Here is a 15,416-nt window from a genome sequence, read left to right on the forward strand (position 1 = left end):
GGTTATAGTGAATTGAAAAAGATACCTCTTCACATCACAAATCCAATCAACTAAAGGAGCTCTATGTAGAGTACATTTGTTTGAGGAGACTTCCATTGGACATTAGTAGACTTAGAGACTTGAGAGTGATGAAGGTTTCTTTAGAAGCATTGCTAGAGTCTTTTGGGGGTCTCATTCATTTAGAGAAATTAGAAATAGAAATTTTGGAAGTGGAGTTATTACCATAGTCATATAAGAAGCTAAATTATCTCAAGATTTTGAAAATACGAAAAAAAAATTCATTAAGGAATTCGATTTTGGGAGGGGAGAATGTTATTTTTCATTATGAAACCTCAAGAAGATAAACTATGTAAAATAAAAGTGTATAGGATTTGTAATTCTTAAGAATGTTGTATGTGCCTTATAATATTCAAATTTTTGAGCAATGGGTACTTAAGGGATGTTAAGATCCTTCTGACAATACTAGAGGAAATACAAATCATGTGCTACCCATAATTATGTATTTACCTGCTACCTAATCTTTCCATGTCTAGTCCTTTGGTCACTAGTGATGGAATTTTATTCTTTTATATCATCACATTACTTTATACCTCTAGCATTTTAATTGACTTAGGTGAAAGCTTTGTGCCAAATTGGCATCATGTATGTTTCTAATATGGCTTGGCTCAAAATCTTCACAAGGTCTGAATCATTGCAATCAAGATATTCTACTAAAGATATCCTTACTATTATTTCATTAAAAAAATATTTTGATTGAAATGACACATACTAATAGGCACAAAACAACTTCCACAAAAGTGAAGTATCTCCAATATCACATGCACCAACCATTATCTCTATCGAGATCATCATTTGCAATGCTTTGATAGATGTTCATATCCATTCCAAGGGTCCCCTATTGCTACAAAATATTGTGAGAAATAGTTTCAAGTTGTGGCACTTTTCAAGGTACTAATCTTCATTTTATGCCTCAACACATATTCATTCATGTTTTGAATGAAAAAATCTATTTGGGCATGCACAAAGGGAGTTACGATAGTGGTCATTGAATTTGGCTTTATGTTTGTCAATTGCATTTTCTTGAAAGAATCTAAAGCCCTTCAAATAAATCTTTCCTCTAGAGGCTACATACATTAATTGTTTGTTACATTTGTAGTTGGCACCAATACCATGATGATTTCTATGATCGCTATAAATGTACTAACAATTTCAATTATATTGGTTGTGTTACAAATGCATATCAAGGCTTACAATTAAGAGAGGAGGATGTAGAGACATGTCTCTATAGTTAATCATCACTAGTTAACATAGTAATATATTAGTAATACAAATAACCATATGTTTAATATACTATTATATAATATGTATATTATATACACACACACACACACACACACACACACACACACACACACACACACACACACACACACACGTACGTATGTACGTATGTTTGTATGTATTATATACAATAATATATATTATTTAACATGGATAAGTATATATAGAAAATGTTGATTACCAATAACAATAAAGTATATCAAGTTGAATCAATCTAATAGAGGCTAGAACTTTACCAATTGGTAGTAAGGACAAATGAGTGATGGTAGGGAATAAGGTACAAAGAGAAGAAATATATTTGATTTCACAAGTAGAACCTAAGATTGCTGATGAGTCTAGTAAAGATAGTTTTTGGATAAAATCCATAAGAGAAGAATTAAAGATAAAGTTGATAAGAATGATACATGGGAACTAGTTCCTAGACCCAAGGACAAGAATGTTTTATTAACTAAATTGGTTTTGAGAAATAAGATGAATGAACAAGGTGAGGTTGTGATAAATAATGAAAGACTTCTATGTAAACATTATTCATAGCAAGATGTTGTAAATAATGAGAAATTCCTTCAACCTATTGTTATAATAGATGTAGTTAGAATGTTTTTGGCTCTTGTGGCTAACAATAAATTCAAAGTGTATCAGATGGATGTCAAATTAGCACTTCTAAATGGAGAACTTGAGGAAGAAGTTTACATTGAGAATCTAGAAGGTTTTGATTTGATAGAGAAAGAAATCAAATTAGAGTATATCAATAAAAAAGAATAGATAGAAGATATATTTATAAAGCTGTTGAAGGATATATTTGAGTACCTGAGATGTACACTTTAGATCATGCCCTTAGCTACTTTTGATTAGTTGATGTAAAGATTGCATTAGTCTAGTAGTACAGAGCACTATTTTTTATCTAAAATGGATGCTTGATTCTTCCTATATGGTGGAGCATGTGTGATTGAGCTAAGTTGTGAAGGACTCTTTATAACTAGCATTTAATAGTTTCATTGGGCACTTGAGCCTATTGAAGATCTTTTGCTATAGAATTGACATAATGATGTCTTTGTCATTGGTGTCAATGGGGGAGAAGATGTACATGAAAAAAATCTCATGGTACATGGAATTGGTAATTATATCATTGGGGAAGCATTTTTCCTGCTCAATTTAGATTTGATTCATGAAGAGGATTTGAAAAGAAAGAGTATAGTGGAGTAGTTTTAACAAAGACATATATTTGGTATTCATGGAGCTTGGATGTTTTCCATCTTATTTTTTGTCATCAATGCCAAATGGGGAGATTTTTAGAATGAATTCTAATGATATTAGACTATGAGCGAGTATCCTAGAATTTTTGGATCATTGGAGAGATTCTTAGCATGATAGTGTGTTATATTCATGATTGTGCTTCTGTCAACATACTAATGATTTTGTGAAGAGTGACAAAGTAGTTCTATAGAGGTTGAGATAATGAGGTTTGACAATTCAAGATGAGTACATGTGTAGTTGAGGATATGTTCTATAGAGTATCATAATTATGTGGTTAAGTAAGCATGAGGAAAGATGGAGATGGTTGACAATTATTCAAGACTTACTAAAGACAATTTTTGGGAAGAGTTTTTGAGAATAGGTTACTATTGTTTTGATTATATCTCCTAATAGAGATAGAATATGGTTAAGCACAGTTGGACAAAGGTAGAAGACATAATAATGATAGTGTGATTTATCACACTAAGTCCAATGTTACAGTTCTAAAGGATTGTGAAGACTGTGAACTGACAGTGTTATGTAATTACAAAAAGATGTAATGTAAGGTGTATTGTATTATGTGAATGTGTTCCTATATTAATTATTAATTGTGAAAGTCTTAAAGTTGATTCAATACTTAGTTTAAGGAATTGATTTATAAAGGAAATATTTTATCGTTGTTTGTAAGAAAAATGTATGTAATACGATTGAGAGAACTTGGTTGTGAGATCGAGTGAATGTGATATTAAATATCTTGATATTAGAGAAGGGTTTGGTGCATTTAGGGCATAAGGAGTTAACAAAGAGACTATATCTGGCAAAGAGGTTGTTGTGGAAAGTTGTTTATTGATATTATTCTGCAAGGGATATTACTAAGGCTAGTTGGCTAGTGAGTTTAGTGATCTTGCCCATTAAGCTATTTGGATAGTGGGTCCTTTTTCCTTCCATAACTCCCAACATGGTTGGAATCTCCTAAGAGGGATTGAAAGTCTTGTAATAGGGACATATATGTATTGAATTTATTTAAGTAAATCATAACATGGTCCATCCTCTTACAAGGAGCTTATATATTAGTACATCATTTAGTGGGTACCATCCCTAGTGGGGTTTTCCCTCTAATCAAGGGTTTCATTAGTTAACAAATCTAATGTTATTGTGTATGGTTATCTTCTTATGGTTGTTGCACTTGTTGATTATATGTTTTAGAATTTATAATTTTAATAGGATTTTTCTGAATTTGGTAAGTGATTCATCCCCTAGTTATCTTGGTGGACTTTACTTTATAACAACCCAAATATGGTTAGTATGATCTAGGAAATGAAACACAAAAGTAGGGACATAGATATAGTGTAAAAACATAAAGGACTACAGTTTACTCTACTATAAGTAAATTAATTATTTAGGAGTGAATAATCTTAATAACAATTTAATTTTAAAATAAGACCTAGTTTAATAAACATGTAACAAGATGGAGGCTTCATGATAAAATTAAAATAAATTGGGAATGTCACATCATTAAGTTTTAAGAAAACTATGAAGGTAATATTAGTAGTTGAATCACTTATTTAGTTTGATAAATTTAAACAAACTAAAAATAAATGAATATTATTTTTAAACTTCTTGTGATCGATGATGAATTATTTCATTTTATTAAAAGAAATAGCGATTGGTAAAATCATGTAACCTATAACACCATCAAGATCTTTACAATAGATCAAGGAATGAAAGCTTAGCTAGAAATATGCTTCCAACGAGAAGTGCAATGGGTTTTTGAAAGGAACCAAAAACCTTGTAGGGTTTTCAGAAGGACCCCAAACCCTTAAGTATTTTCCTAAGTATACTAGATCTTCAAAGCCTTCCAAAAACACCATGTCTTTCCAACCAAAAAATACCCTTTAAAATTAATAGCATCCTTACTACCACTACAAAAAACATTAAAAATAACAAACCCCAAAAGTGAAAACATTATTTCTTGTGATAGTAACTTGAAAATAGACCAACTCAAAGGGGAGGAATAGTACTCTAAATAGAACAACACAAAGAGAAGAAAACATAAAATCTCTTATGCTCCAAAATATAGAAATAAAAACCCTATAGACACTAGTCTTTCAAAATAGAAAGGGATCTACAAACCCTCAAAACATAGTCCCTAAAAGGGATCACCACTAGCATCTAAAAAAGGAAGAGAAGAAATAGAAGGCCACTTAAAAAAAACACCAATATCCCTTAAGTTCTCCACCCAATCGAACATCATTCCCGAAGTTTCATTGAACAACAACACTATTGGAGATCTCTAACTAGAACACCACCAAAGGATAAAAACCATACTATTTTCATAAAAATAGGATAACTCACATCCTTAAGAGGGAAGAGCTCCACCACTCTAGGAAAGAAAATAGGATGTACAAGAAAGAATCCAATATACATTTCTTTAGGTTACAATGATAGAAAACTCCTAGATGGTTCCAATATCTGCAAGAGGAGCCTAAACAACCAATATCCATAACAAGAGAAGAACAACAAAGGAATTGCAAGAAAACATTAGTTTTCACTCCACTACCAAAGCTAAAGATCTATCACAAATAACCTTTCCATTTGGATCTAGTTGAACTCTATATATGAAACCACTACCACACTACCTCCAATGATTCATCTACCTAGGAAACTATGGTTTTAACTCATGCACAAAAGCAAAAGATTCATCACAAATAACCTTTCCAATTCTGTCTAATCAAACTCTACAGATGATATTTTTACCATACTACCTCCAACCATAGACAACCAACCTTTCTCAATACTTGACACCTCATAACAAGAGTCATGCCAAGAAGTGTTGCAACCAACACTAGTGGAGTGAAACCCTCTTTCTTTGAAACTGCTCTAGTCAAGCCCAACATAATCTACATAATATCACAGAAGGTAGAAGAACTCTTTTGGCAACTAAACTAACTCATAACAAACAAAAATGCCCCCTTGAATTGCAACCATTGTCATCAAAAGAAGAAACAACCAAACTTTCATTCCCTAGAGGAAAAATCTCCTCTCCAACTTTACCATATTCTTCAATAGCAATGTTGTCTCTACAACAAACCCTATCTCCTATAAGAAAAAAATGGCAAAAATGCATTGCAAACTACACGAAAGTCCTTTTGGGAAAGCTACACTAGTTCTAACATAGAAGAAAGCCAACAACACTTGTCTTCCACCTCAAAATCAGTTAATAAATTTGCATTCCATCATGCATTTTGCCAAATAAATCACAAAAAAATGGATAATAGCTAGTGGTAGATGAGGCACACATCCCCCACCCACAACACCCATGCAACCCCCTTTGAAAACAAGAGACCAACAAAAAGGAAAAATCCCAATTGAATCTTAACCCTCATTTGAAGCATCCTCTAGATCCCATTCCAAACTTGAAATCCTAGGTGCAAAGCTAGACCTAGCTCTTTGTGCTATGCTCAATGTTATTATAGACCCATGTTGACTATGTTGAGCATTATAAGAAACAAAAAAATTATGATGGAATTTTACTATAAGAAGGAGATATTTTGAGACTATAAGGATACATTTCAAAATACACCACAAGTGCTTCTATTAGAAGCATATAATAGAAATAGAAAAAATTATGTACATATAATAAACAACTTCACTTGTAATGCATTTTCTTCCATGTAAAGTTATAACCTTGCATATTCAAACTACAATTTGTTTACATCACTTCAACCTTCTTAGGGGTATATTGTACATTGAACATTGCTTGCAGCAATCTGATTCTTCATTTCCAAAATATTCAATTTATTCATCATCTTGAAGAAACCCACTTCAATCTTGACAAATCATCAGTGAGAGAGGCACTACCAAACTCACCTATTGAATTTGTATTGTTCATTGTAACAATAAAATTTATAATGATTTTCAATAATTTGACATCCCAATAAAAGACCAATCTATCAAACAAATGTTGAATCATCCATATCAAATAATCTTCTTTTTTTAAAATTGTTAAAACTTATAATACTCATTAGCTAAACTTTTTATGTACCTAAAATGATTAATATGAAGCGTTCCCAATAAAGAATACGAACACTTCAAATTAAAATAAAATAAAAATCCAAAAAAAAAACTAAAGAATAAAAAGATCTGCACATAAGATAGAATTGATATTGAACCTTGGATTGGACCGGTGGCACTGGAGAGTGCACTATGTAACCAGCACGATTAATATCCAACATCAATCGACGTTTGAAGCCTTCAGTTTCCTGCGGGGACCTCTCACTGACATTAACATCCGCTTCCTGCTACCGACACTTTTTTATAGCCATTCATTTTTTACACCACGTGTCCCTTTAATCTATGACCAGTCCATCAATATCACCACCGACGCTCAAAAAATACATTCTACCTTCCGAAGAATCATAGTAAATACACCAGGCAATCCGTCACCATTGCCTAACTCATCGCTCTTTTCATCGTTAGGTAAACTTTACCCATTCCGAGACTTGATATTTTGTGTTAGAATCCATACCCAAAAATTATTAGATAAGACATAAACAATTGCATGCGTGAATGGACAAAATGGAAGAGAAGGATAAACAGTTGTTGATAAGAGAAGGAGAAGAAGAAGAAGAAGGAGGCGAGCAGAAGAAGAATTACAGAGGAATTCGTAGGAGGAGTTGGGGAAAATGGGTATCTGAAATCAGGCAGCCAAAGAACAAGCGAAGAATATGGTTGGGGACTTTCGATTCTCCACTGAAAGCCGCTCGAGCTCATGACGTAGCGGCTCTCAGTTTAAAGGGAACAAATGCTTTGCTTAATTTTCCAGAGCTTGCACACACTTTACCTCGCCCTTGTTCGTTGGATCCAAGAGATATTCAGTTGGCGGCTGCAGAGGCGGCTCGTGGCTGCTATGAAACTTCTTCTTCGAAGGTGTTTGCAGATGATGAAAGTGTTATTCATGGAGTTGCAAGAGATGATGAAGCGAAGTGGAAAAGACCCACATCTTGGGCTGGCTCTATGGATTTGGAGCTAAGATTGGCTTTACAATAAATTGAGGAATTTGGGGAATTTTGTTGCAGAGTTTTGCAGATGATCTCAATATAGATCCTAGGCATTCTGTCCAGTCTAAAGACAAGCAGAGTCTTTACCAAAGCAAGGTAAGCGTGCTTGTATCTATTGTGAATACCTACTTGTTTTACACTGTATATGCAAGAATTTTTCGTTCTTTAGGGTTTTAATAAAATATCAGACTTTCCACCAGTAGTACGTGAACTAGTTTTTGAGTTTTAGGAAGTAGAACTGTTCTTTCAACTGGTATATAGAAGAGCCAAAATATTGTGAAAGACTGACTCCATGAATTTGGCTGCTGGACTATAGTTTCAAAAGTTAATTAAAGTGAAATTACTCGTGATTTAGAGTCCAGTGAATTTTTGATGGCGGACTATAGATTGAAACTATTACACTTGATTTCAGAAGAAAATTTAGAAGAAATCAGAGTGAGAAAAATGCAATTTTTTGTGTTCAAATAGGAATCCAAATTTGGTAGTTATTTATGGTGGACTGTAGATTGAAACTATACTCCTTGATTTTAGAAGAAAATTTAAAAGAAATCATAGTAATATAAATTCAATGTTTTGTGTTAAAATAGGAATCCAAATTTGGTAGTTATTTTTCTTCTGTTTGTTATGTTATTTTTAAAACATTTTTGGACATGAGAGTTTTTCTTACAGAATTATAAAATTAAGGAGTGACATGAAAAATTCATTATATATATAAATAATAAAAATTGGTTTAAAAAGTGCTAACCAGTGAAAATATCTTAAATTTGTCTGTTTGACATCATAAATTTGGGTAATGAATTATAGATTAAAATTATTAATATAAACTATTACTCAATTTTCTTTTAGGTGACAAACATTGCATGAGTGCAATGAAATATAGAAAGAAAACTTAAATTAATCTATTTTACTTAATATAGAAAATCTTTTGGAATAGAATTGTAATAGATTACATTTAGTATTAAATGCTTAATTTTGATCTAGTGATAGCATTCAGATCATCCTTTGAACATTTTAATTGTTGAATAGATATTTTGTAATTATTTTAATCTTTTGATCATAAGATCATAGGTTATCTTGTTTTTTCAAAAACAATAATATCCAAAAGTATTATAAATGTTAATTAATAACTTTATTCTTTATTATCAAAACACACAAGTACAAAAGTACCCATTTGTTTTTATTAATTATTATAGAATTTGAATATTATGGAAAGAAGAATTTAGAAATAGTAATAAATAAATAGTAAAAAAAATTACATAATGAAAAAACTTACATTAAATCATTGTATATTACTTATTTATTATTTGTTACTTTTTGTACAAGGACAAATCTATTACATCTTCCACAACTAATTGTACTATATTTGAGAACATTGAGATATCCTCTTTATTTTTTCATTAGGGAGAGGGGGAGTGGGAGAGCGACAGAGAGATAGAGAGACTATTATTTAAGTTTTATTTATTAGTATCAGCCCCTGCCATAAGCCAGAAGACTAAAGTTTGATTGCATTTTATGTATTAGTTAAGGTTTTGAAAATCGTGCATCAACCATTTAACCTAAGCTTCTTCTACATTTTCCTATTAAAGTGGATTTTCATTATTTTATTTCTATTTTTTCATTGGCTAAGTGCATTGTTCTGGTGGTATTTTTATTTATTCTATTGAGAAATTAAGAAAAGTCCTAGAAATGACAAATATCTTAAAAGATTGGGACACTAAGCAACTTACAAGGGCACATTCTTTGAGAGTGTTATGAAATGTGTATGGGGAGGAATAGGTGGAGGTTTAAGAAAAAACTTTACTTTTGTACTTAATACTTAATACTAGACATAGAACTCTCATGTTTTCAATCCTTAGTCAATTTATGCGTAGTCCTTTTCATATTACAAAGAATGATAGCAACATTAGCTAGAATTTGGGGGAAAGCAATGCCAATAGTGAATGATTGCATTTTTTTTCAAGTTCTTGCTCACGTGATATGATTACAAACTCAACAAAGTAACAAAGGATTGTGGAACTCAAATTGTAGCTAAAATAGAGATGATGCAATATTGTTACAACATGAAGGATTGGTAGGAAATATATTCTTTTCTTTTCTTTTTTGGTTTGGAGGATTATTTTTTCGGATCATTTGTCTACAATTAAGGAATACTATTTCACTAGGTAGACCATCAAAATTTACATTAGTGGCCACTATTTTTGTGATGCTTAGATTGTCTATGAATAAATCGTACAAATCACAATTTTATTTTATTTTTACTTATTTTTGTGTCCTATTTTATTTTTCAAAATCTTCTTTCCTCCATATTATAGGATTTCAAACTCTTGCATATGCATAAAACTTTGGTTTAATAGACTATGTTTGTGATTGATCTAATCTCTTTACATGTTTTTAATTAGGTTATTTAATTACAAGAATAGTTCATACTTAATTTCAATTGATCCATCATAATCAATAATGGACATTAAAATGTTTATTTCCCTTTATCTCTACAGGATTAAACGAAGTATCAAAAGAATTATCATGCCCCAATATCTATTATTAATCCCTTCCCTTAAGGCGGGGACTACAGTTTTCAGGTGCTTATTTTATAATTAATCTATAATTTGGAAACAAGGGTCTTAATTTTATCCTATGATCTTAATAGTATTTTCTATTAAACGTATTTTTCACAATTTTTTACTTTTTTTCTCATTAGTAGTTCCTCTTTCTCTTAGTGGCCTTTTAATTTAACTACACAAAAAATTTAAAGAAAATAAATTGGTAGCTCAACCCTCTACTTCCCTTCAATGTGTTTGGTTTATGCTAGGAGAGTTTGCATACATGTATAGATTGCATGCCTAACACTTGGTTATGTACTCCTTTCTGGAAAGTTTAGTTTGATAGGTTGTTATCTCCTTGATTTCTAAATATAGAATGTAGGGATTATTCTTTACATAATAATACTCCATTGAAATCATCCATTTTTAATAGAAACCAACAACAAATGTAGGGTAGGTAATTTCCCCTCCCATATTTCCGATGATTGATTTCTTAATTTTCATTTTTTGAATTTCGTTATTTTTTCTTTTCTTCCAACAAAGCATTTGTACTGATTCCAATACTGTTTCAATTATTTGAAAAATTTGAGGTTAGCTTGTATGGATGTCTTTGAATACATTTGTGTGTTGTGAGAGATCTGAAAAATGAAGAAAAAGGTATAAATTGTGGATTTTTTTGTAGTTTTACGTCATGATATTATTGTTAGCTTACCTAGTAATTTCATTCCTCAATGTAAAAAGTTTGTCCACTGTAATGGTTTCACGAACCAATGACTAGTGTTCTCCCTAAGATTAGTGGTCGGTAGGTTTTTTTTTACATCTATTGTTGTTTTTCTTTTCTGGATAGATTTAGATTATAGGGTGGGTTGTAGGAAATTCAATTTCTAATTTTTTATTTATTAAGCTGATAGGCTTATTTCATATGGGACTTTTGTCAAAAAATTTGACTTTTCAATGGTGTTGAATGCTGTCAAAATTGAAAAATTGTAGAAAATTTTTGGGCACAATTAGTAATTCTTTTGTAAATTCCTCTAAACATTGAATTGTATTGGGAGCCTAATATGTGAGGTGGTATCCTATCATCATTGCAGATGAATGGTCTATGTTTCCATATTTTGGCAGGGCAAGGATAGTGCATGCTTTTTCTGTGTTTCCATTTCTTATAATTCTTGTGTATTTGTTTGCAAGCTTCCACTTTTATCAATTTTGTAATCTGTAGTCCTTAGAAGAGTTGTTTGGAATAGACCATGGGCCTTCATACATTGAATATTCTACATGCCCATACACCAGACAAGCATGAGCTAGAAAGAACTAGCAAAGTTTTCTGGATCAACTCTAGATCCTTGTTTCCATTCCATGCACACAAATAGGAGGATTTTTAATCTATAATATGGACAAGAATACCACTAACATTTCTCTCTGAAGTGGAGGTTCCAATGATTGTTTTCCCTTGAGTTTCTACTATTCAATTTCCATATGCTGCACCTCATAATTGCATTTTCTTAACTATTTTGAGAATATATTATTCCAAACTTAAAGTGTTATAAATCTATATGACTGAATAAATTATCTATAGCTCCTTTAAAATTTTCTTCTAGATCGCAATAGTGATAATAGAAACCCAAAACAATGCAACTTGCATAAAACAAAAGGAATACATTATGCTGATAGCTTTTCTTTGTTAATGTTAAAAATTTGAAACGGTTGGTTGTGGAAATAAAATTAATAGTTCATATAATTTTAATATTTCAATTCTTGTTTAATATGGTAAAATATTTTTGTGTATTATGTGAAATGTATACTTATATTTGGTAAAGGAAAGACCATGATGATTGTTTTACCTATAAACTTTCCCTACCAAACCAAAAAATTGAAGTTGCGCATTTATTATTATTACAAACAATCTTTCATATAGATTTGTAAGATTTTATTTCTATTTATAAACTTATTTCATCAAAACTTTAATGGGAAGAAAAATAAGAAGTTTCTACTTTAATTCTATTACTTTAAGTGGTGCAATTAATCACCATTGTGATTATGTGATTACAAATATCAATAAGAAGGATTAAGATATTTCCATGATTCTCAAATCTATTACATTTCTAAAATTTTAGTACCTAAATAAATTAAGATTATGCCACAATTATTCTTTCATATTTTTAATATTAATAAATTATTATTTTTAAATATTTATTATTTTCATTTCATTGACTTCTTAATTTGAAGAAAACTATCGTTATAAAAAGAATTTAAATGTTTCTTTCTTTCTATTACATATAGTCTTTAGTATATTATTGAATCAATGTGATTATACACTGGGAAGTTATAGATGATCATTAAGTCATAATAATCAATCTTGATAAATGAACTATGACCCTAATATTAAGCATTGTTTAACCATAACAAAAATGAACCGTAGCCATAATTGATCTTTTGCCTCCTTCCAAAATCAACTCTCATCTAGGATGAAAAATAGATTCACTTGATAAAGTTTAAATCTTAAATCTAATCCACACACTTACACTAAAATCTAAATTAAATCCTAATCTATTGTATTAGTAATTTTTTAGATATAGGTATAAACCATTATCTTAATCCAAAATTATATTGTCAATTTTTTAATAGATATATCCTAACCCTGATCTAACACAAATTGAAACCTAATCCTATCCCTAATTAAACCCTTAGTCAAAATCAAACCTTAATCTAATTATAATTAAATGTAAACCTATATTTGACTCTAAACTTATTGAAGAGATATTCTTAATTGAATCCTAGAAAAAAATGTATAACCCTAATTAAAGCTTACTCATAATTAAACACTAACGCTAATATTGTTGAATCATAAGCCTAATTCTATCCCTAACTAAACTATAGTTATAAACCCTAACTCTAATAATATTAATAAGCCTTGTGCTAACTATACCCAAAATCCTAACTCTAATAATAACATATACTCTAGAATCCTAATCAAGTGCATGCCATACACCTAAGTCCTAATCTTATGTCTAATCTAAATACTCAATGTATCCTTAACCATGATGTAAAGCTTAATTTTAACAATAATATTTCCGTTAAACCATAACTATAATTTTATCTCTAACCTAAAGATATAGTAAAACTAACTAACTAATAACCTTCACATCCAACCTAATTCTACACTAACCAACCCTAACCTCTACTCTAACCATGATGTAAACCATGTTCCTAAATAGAATATTAACTATTATCTTAAACCTAATTCCTACCATAATCTCAATTATAACATAAACCTTGATTGTAATAATAATCACAACCTTAACTTTAACCACATCTAAACCCAATCCAAATTCTAATCATAACTTTAATCCTAAGCCTAATTATACTTCTAAACTAGATCCTAATCCTAATGATAATTATAATCCCTTCCCTAAACATACTGTTAACAATGATTTTGATTCATATTAGGATTCTTTATCTTCTTTTTTTATCACCCTACAAAAAAAGTAAACTAAAGTATTTTCTTAACGCTGGACCATATGGATGAAGTATATAAATGAATATCCTATAAAAGTAAATAATAATAATATTAATAAATTAAACATGATAAAAAAAATCATTTTACAATACCAATCAAATTTTATTGAAATTTTTAATTTAAATTATTTTCTCAACAATAAGTATCATTAAAAATATGGGGTAGGGAAGTAGATAGGGAGAATTTATATTAACAATTATTTATGAACATCATGAAAAGTATAGAAGACTATCAGCTTAACCCTTCCACCCTTCAAAGGTGCAAGTATTAGTTTGATATCTTGGTTATTGTGGATATAACTTTAAATTATTTGTTGCCATATCCTTTTCAATTGAGCAAAATTGTTTGATTTGTTTGTTTTTAGGGAAAGGAGACTAAGGGGAACAAGTATAAATTGTCATACACTTTGTTTAAATTTACCAAGTTCTCTATAGCTTATTAAAATAGGATAAAAAAATAAATCAAAAGCTTTTACTTAGTAATGAATGGTGAATATATTGCTTGACCTTTCATATGATTTTTGTTGGAGTACAGCCCAAGGATGTACTATTATCTAAAATAGATCCTTGTATAATTGTTACTTAGAAGGAATCGTATGTTGTTTAGTTGTTCCATTTAGCCCATTGAGGCACTCTAATGCTTCTAAACTTTGTTCTATAAGCTAGAGGAAAGATATTGCATTCTTCTTGGAGTTTCTCCCCTTTATCCAACTGGTAATTAGAGTTTTCTGCCACCTTATCTCATTTCATGTTAGCATTATTTTTGTTTGCATCAGTTCATCTTGTCTTTATTCATTCTGGAAATTGGCATTTTTGGTCTTCCTTTTTGTCTCTTCATTGGAATTTCCTCTCTAATATTATCCATGGATTCTAACCAATAGGGATGTTGAGAAAAACAATGCTTATAACAAATATAGATTGCATGTTTAACATCATTTGATTTGAACTTATAGTGGCATCTACAATGATGCAGAGACGAATAAGGAGGTGCATTGTCATTGCATGGAGGACAAAAATATTTCTTAGTTAATCTCATTTTTCAAAGTCAAAGTCATTTGGAATATTCATATTCTTAAGACTAGAGAGGCATGTGTGGGTGTCACTTAATAATTAGAAATGCATACCATGCTTATCAACATTACTAATAATAAAATCCACCAATGTTAGTGTGGAGATAGTGAGATTCATTTTTTACCTTTGTCTTATAATTCAAACTCAAGTTTGGTTTGGTTTTAGAATAAGAATAGTCATCACTAACTATACTATGGTTCCTCTTTTTAGTATGAAGTTATGGAACTAATGCTGATCATTGTTTCTATAAGGATATAGTTTCCCAATCATTTACTTGATTTCTAAAAACTAACATACTACCTGTAATATTCATATGTCCTCCTTGTATTTCATAACATATACATGTATGTATGCTTTTAGATCAAAAGTCAGAAATGCACATTAAAGATGAGGCTCTTATTCCCTAGCATTATTGTACACCACCCATGGTGATGCTACAGTCTACTAATATCTTCATGATGAATATTTGTGAAGTCTATTCCTATGTATGATGACTATGATTTGTCATTTGAATAAGGAAATCAATAGTAATAAACTAAACTTGTGGCTCATTAAAAATAAGGTGCTTGTCATATGATCATTGATATTTTAATGAAGTTTGTTTAATGTAAGAAAAAAAAATTCATTGAACTTGTATATATGGATTAAAAATGGG

The 15,416-nt window shown here is 30.4% G+C and overlaps 1 protein-coding gene across 3 annotated transcripts; it reads left to right on the forward strand.

The window, feature by feature from the left end:
- Nucleotides 1–6,985: 6,985 nt before the first annotated feature.
- LOC149537959 (ethylene-responsive transcription factor ERF039-like) lies at nt 6,986–15,167 on the forward strand. 3 transcript variants are annotated; one of them, XM_089799367.1, is made up of 2 exons: nt 6,986–7,730; nt 14,664–15,167. In XM_089799367.1, exon 1 carries the CDS (start codon nt 7,144–7,146, stop codon nt 7,621–7,623), a length of 480 nt encoding a protein of 159 aa, XP_089655493.1. In that variant the 5' UTR covers nt 6,986–7,143; the 3' UTR covers nt 7,624–7,730; nt 14,664–15,167. The 3 variants fall into 3 exon arrangements, with proteins under 3 accessions (XP_089655493.1, XP_089655494.1, XP_089655495.1); XM_089799368.1 differs by lacking the exon at nt 14,664–15,167 and adding an exon at nt 10,130–11,598; XM_089799369.1 differs by lacking the exon at nt 14,664–15,167 and adding an exon at nt 11,266–11,598.
- Nucleotides 15,168–15,416: the final 249 nt, after the last annotated feature.

Source organism: Cupressus sempervirens, chromosome 9, assembly GCF_028749045.1.
Source record: "Cupressus sempervirens isolate cs-2001-9-10 chromosome 9, ASM2874904v1, whole genome shotgun sequence".
NCBI lineage: Eukaryota > Viridiplantae > Streptophyta > Pinopsida > Cupressales > Cupressaceae > Cupressus > Cupressus sempervirens.

Coding starts and splice junctions, on each gene's coding strand:
- LOC149537959 (XM_089799367.1), top strand. CDS start 7,144: ATGGACAAAATGGAAGAGAAGGATAAACAGTTGTTGATAAGAGAAGGA.